At 39.3% G+C, this 13,457-nt stretch overlaps 1 protein-coding gene across 1 annotated transcript; it reads left to right on the forward strand.

Moving 5' to 3' along the window:
* The first annotated feature begins 321 nt into the window (after positions 1-321).
* On the forward strand, positions 322-12,846 carry LOC101122865 (alcohol dehydrogenase 1-like). Its single transcript, XM_027971389.3, has 8 exons — positions 322-517; positions 1,286-1,424; positions 7,432-7,519; positions 7,677-7,896; positions 8,091-8,351; positions 10,374-10,509; positions 11,309-11,447; positions 12,640-12,846. Exons 1-8 carry the CDS (start codon positions 371-373, stop codon positions 12,662-12,664), a joined length of 1,155 nt encoding a protein of 384 aa, XP_027827190.2. The 5' UTR covers positions 322-370; the 3' UTR covers positions 12,665-12,846.
* The last annotated feature ends 611 nt before the right edge of the window (positions 12,847-13,457 follow it).

Consider the following 13,457-nt stretch of genomic DNA (forward strand, 5'->3'; position numbering starts at 1 on the left):
TTGTTTTGATTAAGGTAGTTGCTGATTAAGAATATTTGGATATACTCAAATGATGAAATATAAAACAGCTATTTAAAATTATAAAGCATTTTGAAATCATGAGAAAACATTTTAGAACAAGCAAACAGTAGTTCAGTGTATGGTGGCTTTCACTGGCCAAAAAAAAAAAAAAGGCAACCCTAAAATGCGAAACTGCTTATATGACATGATCTCTACCGTATAAAAATTATTTTAAGAGACTCAAAAGAAATATGCTGAAGTTTTACCAGCTTATGTCTGAAATTGCAATGATCTCTTTTCTTTTTTTGTGTGATTTTCTTATTGCTACAAATTATAGCAAGTAAGTGTCATTTGTATGATCAGAAGTTAAATGTTATCGCTAAATGATGTCATCTTATTGTCCTTGGGTCAACAGACAATCACATGCCTGGCAGCCATTGCCTGGAAAACAAACTCTTCTCTTTCACTTGAGAAAGTGCAGGTTGAGCCACCAAAGTCTGGGGAAGTTCGTATTAAGGTAAATTTAAATCTTTGAACTTGTGCTTGTGAAGGCAAGTGTGGGGAAATATTTCATGTATCAAGTTGTTCCCAGTGTTCCAGCGCTCCCACTACTGATACTGAAACAGCTAGTCCGTATCCCTGCCTGTATGCTTTCTGGCTGAATTCCAGGCAGAGCAGTAATACAGTGGCTATGGTACCTGAAATGTTTCATTTCTATGATCAGTATAAGTGGACTGAGTCTATCCACAGACAAGAAAACTTGGTCTATTAATGGAGAAGTTTTAAAACTTTCAATGCCAATTAAATTTTGCAACAGTTAAACTCAAACACATTTTACATTATTAACTTAATGTTTTCAATATGCTGGTTTAAAATCGATTTTCCCAGAGGACTGGGAAAACATTCCACAAAACTGGGCTTAAAATTTTTGGTTTCTCAATGGTGGTGCTATGGATACCTGGTCAAAATTCCTTCATTGGATAGAATAGACTCTCATATTGCAAAACTAGTTGATGACACAGGGTGTACAGAGTAGATTTCAAAAAGCCTAGTTTATTTCCGTATCTGATCATCCACCATGAGAGTGCGTGAGTCATTTTAAGTCTTTGAGTCTTCCTTTTCTGCATCTTTAAATTAGGGGTAATTAGACCTGTCCCGTGTTTTTCTGAATATTATTATAGGGATCAAATGAGGTCATTCATGTAAAAAAAATTATTCATAATAAGTTTCAGACAAAAGAAAAATTCCAAACTAATTTATCCTTGGCCACTTAATTCCTACCCAGATCATATCTACAGGGATCTGTGGTTCTGATGATCATGCTGTAAAAGGAATAATCCCACTGAAGTGTCCCTTCATCCCAGGCCATGAAGGAGCTGGAATTGTGGAGAGTATTGGCGAAGGAGTGAGCTCAGTGAAACCAGGTAGGAAATGGGCCACAAAAACCTCTGCACAAATAACCCACCACTAAAATACATTAGCATATTTACAGGAGAAATAAGTTGGTTTGCCTCTGAATTGTTTTACCTAATCACATATCATGGTAGTAAATATATCCAGTGATTCCAAGGGTCACACAGTTTCTCTGCTGTCAGTGCTAGCAATCCAGAGAGGCAGTGGCTGAGCCAAGTGACTAGTCACAGCGGAACAAGAATTGAGATAGGACCAGTGTACTTCTAAACAGATTAAAATCTCCTTAGGAGCAGGGGCTGCTTCTTTTTTTTTCAAATAGATAATAAAACTATATTATAAACATTAAACTTTCTAAGTGACTAGATTTTAATTGTTACTGAAACTAAAAGAAATTATAATTACATGACACAATAGAAGTGTTAGCTAATATGAAAATGGCAATCATATTGCAATATAAATGTATCAAATCAATATAAACTTACAATTTTGTTTATCAAATATATGTCAGTGAAGACTTTTTTTCTAATGAATTATTTGTCAGCAGAAAGGGAAATTTTATAATCTGGCAAGTTCATTTATTCTGACATAGCTGCAGAAGAATTCACTGTTTCCTTTTTTATTGAAATACAGTTGACACACACACAATACTATGCTACAGGAGTTCCCTCGCAGTCCAGTGGCTAGGATTCCATGCTGTCCTGCCAACAGCCTGGGTTCAATGCCTGACTGGGGAACTAAGATCCTATAAGTCTACACAAATACATATATGTGTGTGTGTGTGTATCAGTTCAGTTCAATTCAGTCACTCAGTCGTGTCCAGTATTTTGGGACTCCATGGACTACAGCACGCCAGGCTTGCCTGTCCATCTCCAACTCCCAGAGCTTTCTCAAATTCACGTCTATCGAATTCATGCCATCCAACAATTTCATCCTCTGTTGTTCAACCATGTCATCTTCTGTTGTCCCCTTCTCCTCCTGCCTTCAATCTTTCCCATCATCAGGGTTTTTTCCAATGAGTTCTTTGCATCAGGTGGCCAAAGCATTGGCCACAGCTTCAGCACCAGTTTTCCAATGAATATTCAGGAAATCCAATGATTTCCTTTAGGATTGACTGGTTTGATCTCCAAGGAACTCTCAAGAGTCTTCTCCAACACTACAGTTCAAAAGCATCAATTCTTTGGCACTCGATTTTCTCTATAGCCCAACTATCACATCCATATGTGACTACTGGAAAAACCATAGTTTTGACCTGATGGACCTCTATGGACAAAATAATGTCTCTGCTTTTTAATATGCTGTTGAGGTTGGTCATAGCTTTTCTTCCAAGGAGCAAGCATCTTTTAATTTTATGGCTGCAGTCACCATCTGCAGTGATTTTGGAGCCCAAGGAAATAAAGTCTGTCACTATTTCCATTGTTTCTCCACCTATTTGTCATGAAATGATGGAACCAGATGCCATGTCTGAGTTTTTGAATGCTGAGCTTTAAGTCAGCTTTTTTCACTTTTCTTTTTCTCTGTCATCAAAAGGCTCTTTAGTTCCTCTTCACTTTCTGCCATAAGGGTGGTGTCATCTTCATATCTGAGGTTATTGATATTTCTCCCAGTAATCCTGATTTCAGCTTGTGCTTCATGCAACGTGGCATTTCACATGATGTACTCTGCATTTAAATTAAATAAGCAGGGTGACAATATACAGCCTTGACGTACTTCTTTCCCGATTTGGAACCAGTCCGTTATTCCATTTTCAGTTCTAACTGTTGCTTCCTAACCTGCATACAGATTTCTCAGGAGACAGATAAGGTAGTCTGGTTTCCCATCTCTTTAAGACTTTCCCACAGTTTGTTGCGATCTACACAGTCAAAGGTTTTAGCATAATCAATAAAGCAGAAGTAGATGATTTTCTGGAATTCTCTTGCTTTTTCTATGATCCAGTGAATGTTAGCATTTTGATCTCTGTTCCTCAGCCTTTTCTAAATGCAGCTTGAACATCTGGAAGTTCATGGTTCTTGCACTGTTGAAGCCTGGCTTGGAGAATTTTGAACATTACTTTGCTAGTGTGTGAGATGAGTGCAACTGTACGGTAGTTTAAGCATTCTTTGTGTGTGTGTGTGTGTGTATACACACACATATAATGCTAGTTTCAGGTGTGTTGCAGAGTGGTTAGATATTTGTAGACATTACAAAATGATTGCCATGATAAGTCTTAACCATCTATCCCCAAAAAAGTTATTTTAATATTATTGATCATATTCCTTTGCTGATATATTACAACCCTACACCTTATTTATTTCTTAACTTGAGATTTGTACTTAATCCTCATCACCTCTTTTGTCCTCTCATTCCCTCCCCTCTGGCAACCTCTCTGCATCTATGGATCTGTTTCATTTTGTTTTGTTTTGTGTTTTAGATTGCACATATATGTGAGATGATATGGTATTTGCTTTTCTCTGTCAGACTTCTTTGACTTAGCCTGCATGTGTGTGCTCGTTCGCTCAGTAGTGTCTGACTCTTTGTGACCCTGTGGACTGTAGCCTGCCAGACTCCTCTCTCCATGGAGTTTTCCAGGCAAGAATACTGGAGCAGGTTGCCATTTCCTCCTCCAGAGAATCTTCCCGACCCAGGGATCAAACCTGTGTCTCTTGTACCTCTTAAATTAGCAGGCACATTCTTTACCACTGCACCACCTGGGACAACAGCATTTAGCATGCTGCTGCTGCTCCTGCTAAGTTGCTTCAGTTGTGTCTGACTCTGTGCAGCCCCACAGACGGCAGCCCATCAGGCTCCCCCTGTCCCTGGGATTCTCCAGGTAAGAACACTGGAGTAGGTTGCCATTTCCTTCTCCAATGCATGAAAGCATAACACTTTCTAAATTTATCCATGTTATTACACATGACAAGACTTCATATTTTTATGGCTGAATAATATTCCCCTGGGTGTATGTATATGTGTGTGTATATATATATATATATACACACACACACGCATATGTATAGTATATATACATACCACATCTTTATCCATTTGTCGATCAGTCATGTCCGACTCTTTGTGACCCCATGGACTGTAGCCTACCAGACTCCTCCCTCCATGAGATTCTCCAGGCAAGAGTCCTGGAGTGGGTTGCCATTTCCTTCTCCAGGGGATCTTCCCAACCCAGGGATTGAACCCAGGTCTCCTGCATTCCAGGCAGATGCTTTAACTTCTGAGCCACCAGAGTACACACACACACATATGCATATTATATATACACACCACATCTTTATCCATTTGTCAATCAGTGGGCACTCAAGTTGCTTCCATACCTTGGCGATTACAAATAATGCTACAATAAGTCTTGGTGTTCGTGTATCTTTTTGAATTAATTGTTTTCTTTGAGTAAATTCCCAGAAGTGAAATTGCTGGATCACATAGAAGTTCTATTTTAATTTTTTGAGGAACGTCCATATTGTTTTCCATAGTTGCTGCACCAATTTGCATTCCTACTAACAGTGCATGAGGGCTCCCTTTTCTCCACATCCTCATCAACACTTATTTGTTGTCTTTTTGATAGTAGTCATTCTGACAGGTGTGAGGTGGTATCTCATTGCGGTTTTAATCGTCTGTCTGTTGGCCATCTGTATATGCCTTCTCTGGGAAAATGTCTGTTCAGGTTCTCTGTCCATTTTTTAAATCAGGTTGCTTGTTTTCCTGATGTTAAGTTCATTGTTGTATAAGCTCATTGTATATATTGCGTATGTGTGTTATTATGTTGTCACGTCCAACTCTTTTCAACCCCTTTGACGATAGCCCTCCAGGCTCCTCTGTCCATGAAGTTCTCCAGGCAAGAATACTGGAGTGGATAGCCATTCTCTTCTTCAGGGGACCTTCTCAACCCAGGGATGAAACTTGGGTCTCCTGCATTGCAAGCAGATTCTTTACCATCTGAGCCATCAGAGAAGCCCAAATGTTGTATACAAGCCCCTTATCAGATAGTGAAGTCACTCAGTCGTGTCTGACTCTTTGTGACCCCATGGACTGTAGCCCACCAGCCTCCTCTGTCCATGAGATTTTCCAGGCAAGAGTACTGGAGTGGGTTGCCACTTCCTTCTCCAGGGGATTGGATATTCCTGACCCAGGGATCGAACCCAGGTCTCCTGCACTGTAGGCAGATGTTTTATTGTCTCAGCCACCAAGGAAGTCCCTTATCAGATATATTGCTTGCAAATATCTTCTCCCATTCAGTAGGCATGCCTTTCATTTTGTTTATATAGCTTCCTTAGCTGTGCCTGAGTCTTTTAGTCCAATGTAGTCCCACTGGCTTGTTTTTTTGAGGGACAGCTCTCTCTCTCTCACTCTCTCTCTCTCTCTCTCTCTCTCTCTCTCTCTCTCTCTCTCTCTGTGCTGCTGCTGCTATATATATAGTGTCCCCCACATACTTAGCATAGTGCCTGCTCAGGTTTGGAATGCATTGAATGATTGACGAATGAGTGTTTGACGAATGAATGTTCTTATCAAGTAGAATATATTAGTAGAACTTTGTTGACAGGATGATAATGATATTTCAAAGAATCAAAAAAAGTAAACACTCTTCCCCAGGCATATCAGAAAGGACCTTGACACAGCCATTCTTAGCACATCTGAAATGGTTTTAAAAAATAAGAGCAATCACACATGTGAAGAGTCCATGTGTGAGCTTCATGTGAAGGGCATGTGGTCAGGACATTCATAAAGCTATCGTCAGGGTATTCATTTTGCAAACAATGATCGAGGTCCTGCCATGCCTCTGACACTAGGCCTAGTGGGAGGGACAAAAGCGAAAAGACACGGCCTTCTCCACAACTGCAAGAAGATAATGCCAATCGTTAGGGAGCTAACTCCTCTTTAACTGAACAAATCTCAGTGAAAGTTTTGTGGAAAATGATGACTATTTTAGAGAAAAGATAAGGCAGCAGAATCTGAGTTTCTCCTGATTTTGAGATCCAGTATCCTTGGAATTTTTTAGGGCCAGTGAAGTTAAGATGTTCCTTATCTAAACTTACAGGGGACTTTTAAAAATAATTATTTATTTGGCTGCACCAGGTCTTAGTTGTGGTATGCAGGATCTTTAGTTTTGGCGTGGGATCAAATCTGACCCACGGGATCAGAGGGTTCCCTGACCAGGGATCAAATCTGACCACGACTCCCTGCATTGAAAGTGTGGAGTCTTAGCCACTGGACCACCAGGGAAGTTTCATAAACTCAAAGAGATTTTTAATGCTATCTGAACTCTGCAAGAGGCCAAAGGGGATTATAAATATATGTAAGAACCGTACACACGTTTAGGGAAGAGGTTATAGACCTTTGACAAGGCTTTGTACAGTTTTATAAGTCTGTGATGACTGTGTTCATTAATTCTCTTCACCTTCCCAGCCTGTAACCCTAGGTCCCAGGAGGGTTAATTATTGGACCCACACATAATCAGTATGCACTCTAAAACTGTGCAACCGAAAAGCCACCCTCTGTAATAAGCGCTCCAGAAGCGGCCTCTCTCTGCAGAAAGAAAGCTATTCCTTTTACTCTCAGAACTGAGAATATCTTGAGCCACAGCCCCCTAAAGAAAACATGTCAGAGACCTGCTGTGGGTCCATGTGCCATCGTGGGGCAGGTAGGCTCAATAGAAAGGTCTCTGCTGTTATCCAGCTTCAGGCAGGTAACGACCGCTGCAGACTTAAATCTTTCAAAGGAAAGCCAAAAGGTTAGAGTAGATGACATCTCTAAGGGTCATTCCCAGTTTTATTAGTTTATTTCCAGAGTAAAAGCAGACCTACAATTACCTATCCAGCAAGGAATATCCCCATATTTCCATCATTTGCCCAAAATAATAATGGGATTTCTGAAACTAGGTTATAGGATTTTTCCTCCAAAATAGCCATGGGATATGTTATACTTGTCATAATCTGTCCGCAGCAAGCTATCAGATCATTCAATAAAGTTTTTATCCCCACACTATTGTGTTTCAATAATATTTTAAACTAATGATTTTTTTTTCCTTGTATATAGGAGACAAAGTCCTCACACTTGCTATTCCACAGTGTAGAGAATGCAGTGCCTGCTTGAATCCCAAGGGAAACTTCTGTGAGAAGCAAGAGTTAGTAGATTTGCCCATCTTTTGTTTATCTTGTCACTTTTTATTAAATCGTTTTTATTGTGCAAGCACTGACCTGGAGCTAAAGGTGTTCATTTCTCTCTTTACAACTCTATGCATCTGGGTTGATGCTGTGCCTGTCTGTGTCACTGCTGAACAGCTTTCTACCCCCTTCTGGATTAATGCTGGATGGCACCAGCAGGTTTACCTGCAAAGGAGAAAAGATCTATCATTCTTTCCGCACAAGTACATTCACCGAATATACTGTTGCGCCTGAGATTTCAGTGGTGAAAATTGATGCTGCTGCTCCCATGGATAAGATTTGTGTCATAAGCTGTGAGGTGGCTACAGGATATGGGGCTGCTGTTCACTCGGCCAAGGTGAGGAAAACAGCTGTGTGTTAGTATGTTATAGTGATCTGCCAAGAAAACATAAAAACAAGACCAAAACAGTCCAAATGTTTCAACTGGGGTCAATGGTTCCAAAAGCCTCAATGGTTGTTTTTGTTTCTTTTCTTAATTATACAAGTGTCCAGATTTGATTCCTAACACAAACATGACTTGTGAATTTGTAGGTCACTCCTGGTTCTACCTGTGTGGTCTTTGGACTTGGAGGAATCGGCTCAGCTATTGTCATGGGCTGTAAAGCCTCTGGTGCTTCTAGAATCATTGGAGTTGATATCAATGAGGAAAAATTTCCTCGGGCAAGAGCATTAGGGGTCACAGATTGTCTCAACCCTTCGAATCTCAAGAAGCCCGTCCAGGAGGTGGTCAAGGAAATGACAGGCACCGGTGTTGACTTTGCCTTTGAGGCCATTGGACTCGCAGAAACCATGGTGTGTAGGTTTGGGTCACAGTAAGTAGAAGCAGACCAGTACAATTAAGTGAATATTGTAATAAAGTGAGCTAAGTAATTTTTTGGTTTTCCACCACATATAAAAATTATGTTTATACTATAGTCTATTAGTATGCAATAGCATTTTGTCTAAGAAAAAACAATGTACACATCTTAATTTTAAAATACTGTATTGTTAAAATATGCTAATCATCTGAGCCTTCAGTGACAGTCATTATCTTTTTGTTTTTTATCTGTTTTATTTATTTATTTATTGTTTTACTTTACAATATATCTTTTTGTAATAGTAACAAAGATCACTGATTACATATCACAATAAGAAATTTAATAATAGTGAAAATGTTTGAGATACTGTGAGAATTACCAAATGTGACAGACAAAAGGAAGCAAATGCTGTTGGGAAAAAAAAATGTGCTGATAGACTTACTCAACACAGGATTGCCGCAAACCTTCAATCCATAAAAAATGCAATATCTGAAAAATGCAAAGCACAGTAAAACGAATTGTGTCTATAGATGCTTGCTTAGTGGGTGGGGACACACTAAGTATAAAGCTCCCCTGAACATATGTTTTGGACCTGTGGACCCCAGACCTAAAAATGGAATGTATAGTCACTCTAAAATATCCATCTTAAAAATCAAAGCAATATATAAAGATATGACACTGCAATATATGAAGTTTAAACAAGCACTATATCCTTTCCTGTAGTCCTAGCTCTTTATCCACGAACATGTTTTTACATTTAAGTATCAACATTATGTAATTCACATATGATATTCATGTGTGTTCTGTGTCAGAACCATTCATTATTTGAAAAATGAGCCTATGCACCAGTATGTTAAGTTCAGGGAGAATAAAGTAGACCTTAGACTCGGAACTGGAGAAGGCAATGGCACCCCACTCCAGTACCTTGCCTGGAAAATCCCACGGACGGAGGAGCCTGGTGGGCTGCAGTCCATGGGATTGCTAAGAGTCGGACACGACGGAGCGACTTCACTTTCACTTTTCACTTTCATGCATTGGAGAAGGAAATGGCAACCCACTCCAGTGTTCTTGCCTGGAGAATCCCAGGGACGGGGGAGCCTGGTAGGCTGCCGTCTATGGGGTCGCACAGAGTCGGACACGACTGAAGCGACTTAACAGCAGCAGCAGCAGACTCGGAACTGACAGGGTAGAGGAAAGAATTAGGCATTTGATTCACTTCAGCGTGTATCTAATGTACGTGGTTAAAGGGTGAAGGAAGTAGATGCAGTGATGTAACAGGAAAGAGACACAGGCAAAATGCAGGAAGGGGAGAGATAGAAGGTTAAGAACCAGAAAAGGAAGCAAAATAGATTGACGTGAAGTATACTCTACACCCTTAAAATACTTGTTTTTTTTTTTTAATGAAGCTTCACACCCACATATGTATATATATTTGTTTTTATTAAATATAAATGAACTGAACAGAGTTATACAAGTGAGGTCAGGCAAAGAATAATAGTATGTGTGGTCTTTGAGGTGGCGGGTAATTATTAAATAAACACACAGTACTTACTCTGTGCCAGATAACATTCTAAATGTTTTAATCACTTAAGCCTTGTAACAAATCTATGACATAGGTGATATTACTCTTCTTTTTACAAATAGACATAGGGAGCTTAAGTAACTTGCCTAAAGTCACACCGTGGCAGGGTCTGTGCTCTTTACCACTAAACTCTGCTGCTGCTGCTGCTGCTGCTAAGTCGCTTCAGTCGTGTCCGACTCTGTGCGACCCCATAGACGGCAGCCCACCAGGCTCCGCAGCCCCTGGGATTCTCCAGGCAAGAACACTGGAGCGGGTTGCCATTTCTGGTTCTCTAATGAGATTCCATCACTGGCAATGTTGAAGCTGAGCTCAAAGTAAGTAGCATCTGCCCAGGAAGAGGTCTGAAATCTAGGAACTCCACAGCTCCTTCCAACACTGCAGATAGTTGTTACTTATGTATGGGCATCTACTTATGGTCATTTTTCTCATTATCAGGTTGCTGCTTGGGACTCCTGCCACCTGAGCCACGGTGTCTGTATAATCATTGGAGTGTCTGCACCAGGTTCAAAGTTTTCCCTTTCTGCTCAATCAGTTTCCACTGGACGGACACTGAAGGGTACATGTTTAGGAGGTAAGTCAGTTGTTTTTGCTTTCACAAAATCTCTTTCAACTTTGTAGAAACATGTAATTCAAAAATGTTCTCCTTGGGGAAACAAACCTATAAAGGTATAAGTTTTCAAAGACTTCTCCTCCAATGAATTGGTATATTTTGCAGATTAGTTAGTTTAATTAAATAGGTTATTTTTTTTACATTTAAATAAAAATTTTTAAATAGTTTCTGGGTTTTCCTACAAAATAGTTTCTGGGTTTCCCCAGTGTTTGGAATAATCCAGCTAAGTTCAGTTCTGCACTGGTGGACTCAAAGTTTGTTGTGCTATTTTAACAGCAAGGCTTTCTGGATAATTACAGGCACCAACTTGGTATTTGGCACTGATATTTGTCTTCCCATAGGAGCCCTTATTTCTGAGCAGTACTGACCAATAGCTTGCTAAATTAATATTCCCATCTCCATCCATTGCTCTGATCAAAAGTTCCCATGCCATCTCATTGTGTGTGAATAGAGAGATGAGGAAATAGTTGTATAATGTTAAACCCAGGAGGTGGGCTGGAGACTCTACTTTATTTTTAATTAGTTTTTAACCCACTAATGTGTGAATATTGACCCAATTTTTTTCCAAAGATGTTCTAGGTAACAGAACTGTCTATAGCTGCCACACTTAGCAACAAAAGCCAACAACTTCTGATGTACAAATGAACTCATCAATGGCAAATTTTCAGAATACTTTACCCATCTCCACAACTTACTTATTTTTCTTTTGGTTAATTTGATATTTCTCAAATCTTGTTACAATAGCCTTTTTATTTTGCAGATTATAAAACCAGAGACTGTTTTCCCCAACTAGTGACTGCTTACCTACAAAATAAAATTAATATAGATCCATTAATAACCCATCAGTTGCCTTTTGACCAACTCCACAAAGCTTTCGAGTTGTATCATTCTGGAAAAACGTGAGTGTTTTCTTTGATGAACTTCTGTACCCTGAACTCACAGAAAAAAATGACTTTTCAAACATTCCTAAGTGGTTTTGTGAAAAAAAGATGGCTACTTGAAGACCTTCTTTCATATACTCTATCCTATTTCCTGTTATCACAAGGATAAGAAACGGTTTCATCTGCAAGTTCCTCTTTGGGAAAGACCTGTATTAACCTATCTCAAAGAAATGTTTGAGGAATCGGTATAACACTAAGCACCAGTCTGCTCCACATTGGTCAATTATGCATTATTTTTCTGGTTAGAGAAATGATCTAGAATAAATGAGTTGACATTACCACCATCATAAAATCTTACAAGGATCTTCAAGGCAAAGGTTCAGACTACCCAAGGCACAAAGCCTTTCTATATAATTTCTTGACAAATGTCAGTATGCTCCAGCTAGCATACCTTTAGGGATGAAGTGTTTACTCAGTGTGTTCATTTATATACTCAGTGCATATTGAGTGATGGTACACTCTTTGCCAGGACTGTCCTGAGTGCTGGAGACAGTGGAGAGCAAGTAACAAGGAGTAAATGAGGAATTACTTCTGTGATGAATTCTTTGACTTTCTGATTCTGTTTCTTAAAAACATCTCTCATTCCTATTCTCTCCCCACTTCTCTATCTATATCGTTTGCTTGTTTTATGATTTCTTTTTATTTTAAGATAGGTATTTAAATTTTAGCCTGCTATATACCTTCTTGGTTTAGACCTAGCATGTCAGCCCATTTAAATCAAGAAAGAAGAGTCAAGAAAACTCATCTAAAATTTTAGAAACAAATAATAGAGGAGGGGAATGGATCTAACAGGTAGCAGACACACTACAAACAGAAAGGAACTAAGGAACTCATTTATTCTTCCCTAATTAGACATGGTATTAGATTCTAGGACTGATGGAAGCTGATCAGAAGCTGTAGCAAAGGGTTTGGATGTCTTTGTGATTATGTAGCCAGAAGGAATGGTGCTCAAAGCTGGGGTCTTCCTATTATAGCTGATTTGGGGTCCTGTTTTCACCCCATCCTATATTTCTTATAGGTAAACTAGATAAAGGTGGAGTCGGGTGGGGATAGGCAACTCAGTTTTTCAATACAGTGTGTAATTTGCTTTGCTGATATCACTGTTTCTCAAGGAATTCAACTGCTTTATTATTACACTTCTGTGTTTCAGGATCCGCTGTGTTCTGCTGTTCTGAGATCCCAAATAATGAAAGGTGCAAGAATATCCTTGGGGAGTTTATTCCTTTCCTGTTTCACTTCCCTGATTGTTTCAGTGCAGTGAAAAGAGCAACAAAAATATGGAAATGCAGTGTGATTATAAAAATGAAAAAAAAAGTGCACCTTGAATTTAATTATAATAAAATAGCCTCTTAGAGAATAGATGTTATATAATTCATTTTGTGACATTAAAAAAAGGGATGGTGGAAAAAAAAAGGGATGGTGGGATTTGATTGACAACATTTGTGATATGTCCATCAACCCAACTAATCTCTGTCATCGGTCCATGAACGTTGTCCCTGAGTTATCCCTTATTCCTATTCTCAATATACAGGTTTCTCTGTATCTTTCACACCACTCCAGGGTTTACATGATGATTTTCCTGTTTCTGCAACGCATGGGGTCTCATAAATTCTTGAAAGGCTCTCTCAGGACACAGTGAGCCATTTTCTATTCTGGGGTCTTCGTACCATCCTATGCCTGCAATGCCCATGACATGCTGAGGCACAGTTCCCATCTGTGGTTTCAAACAGAAAAGCATATCTGGGAAATCTTGCCACCTGCACCCCAAGGAAGCATGTGTAGGACTCTTTAAGAGAAACTCATCTACGACCTCATACCTTCCTTTTCAAGTCTTTTTCTCTTCACTAAACAAATATAATTATTTCCTCACTAAGGCTGGGAGATTGGGAGAAGGATAAAAACAGCTCCTTTTATCTAGTTTTGTCCTTATGCTTTTCATCTGTTCTTGAGTCATTTACATTCTCCTTA

The sequence above is a fragment of the Ovis aries genome, chromosome 6 (genome assembly GCF_016772045.2).
Source record: "Ovis aries strain OAR_USU_Benz2616 breed Rambouillet chromosome 6, ARS-UI_Ramb_v3.0, whole genome shotgun sequence".
Taxonomy (NCBI): domain Eukaryota; kingdom Metazoa; phylum Chordata; class Mammalia; order Artiodactyla; family Bovidae; genus Ovis; species Ovis aries.

Bases quoted from the DNA above. Each gene is read 5' to 3' on its own strand.
- LOC101122865 (XM_027971389.3), top strand. From the start codon at position 371: ATGTTATCGCTAAATGATGTCATCTTATTGTCCTTGGGTCAACAGACA. The intron at 1,425-7,431 runs GTAGGAAATGGG...CCTTGTATATAG, and splicing joins AGTGAGCTCAGTGAAACCAG to GAGACAAAGTCCTCACACTT. The intron at 7,520-7,676 runs GTTAGTAGATTT...ACTGCTGAACAG, and splicing joins AACTTCTGTGAGAAGCAAGA to CTTTCTACCCCCTTCTGGAT.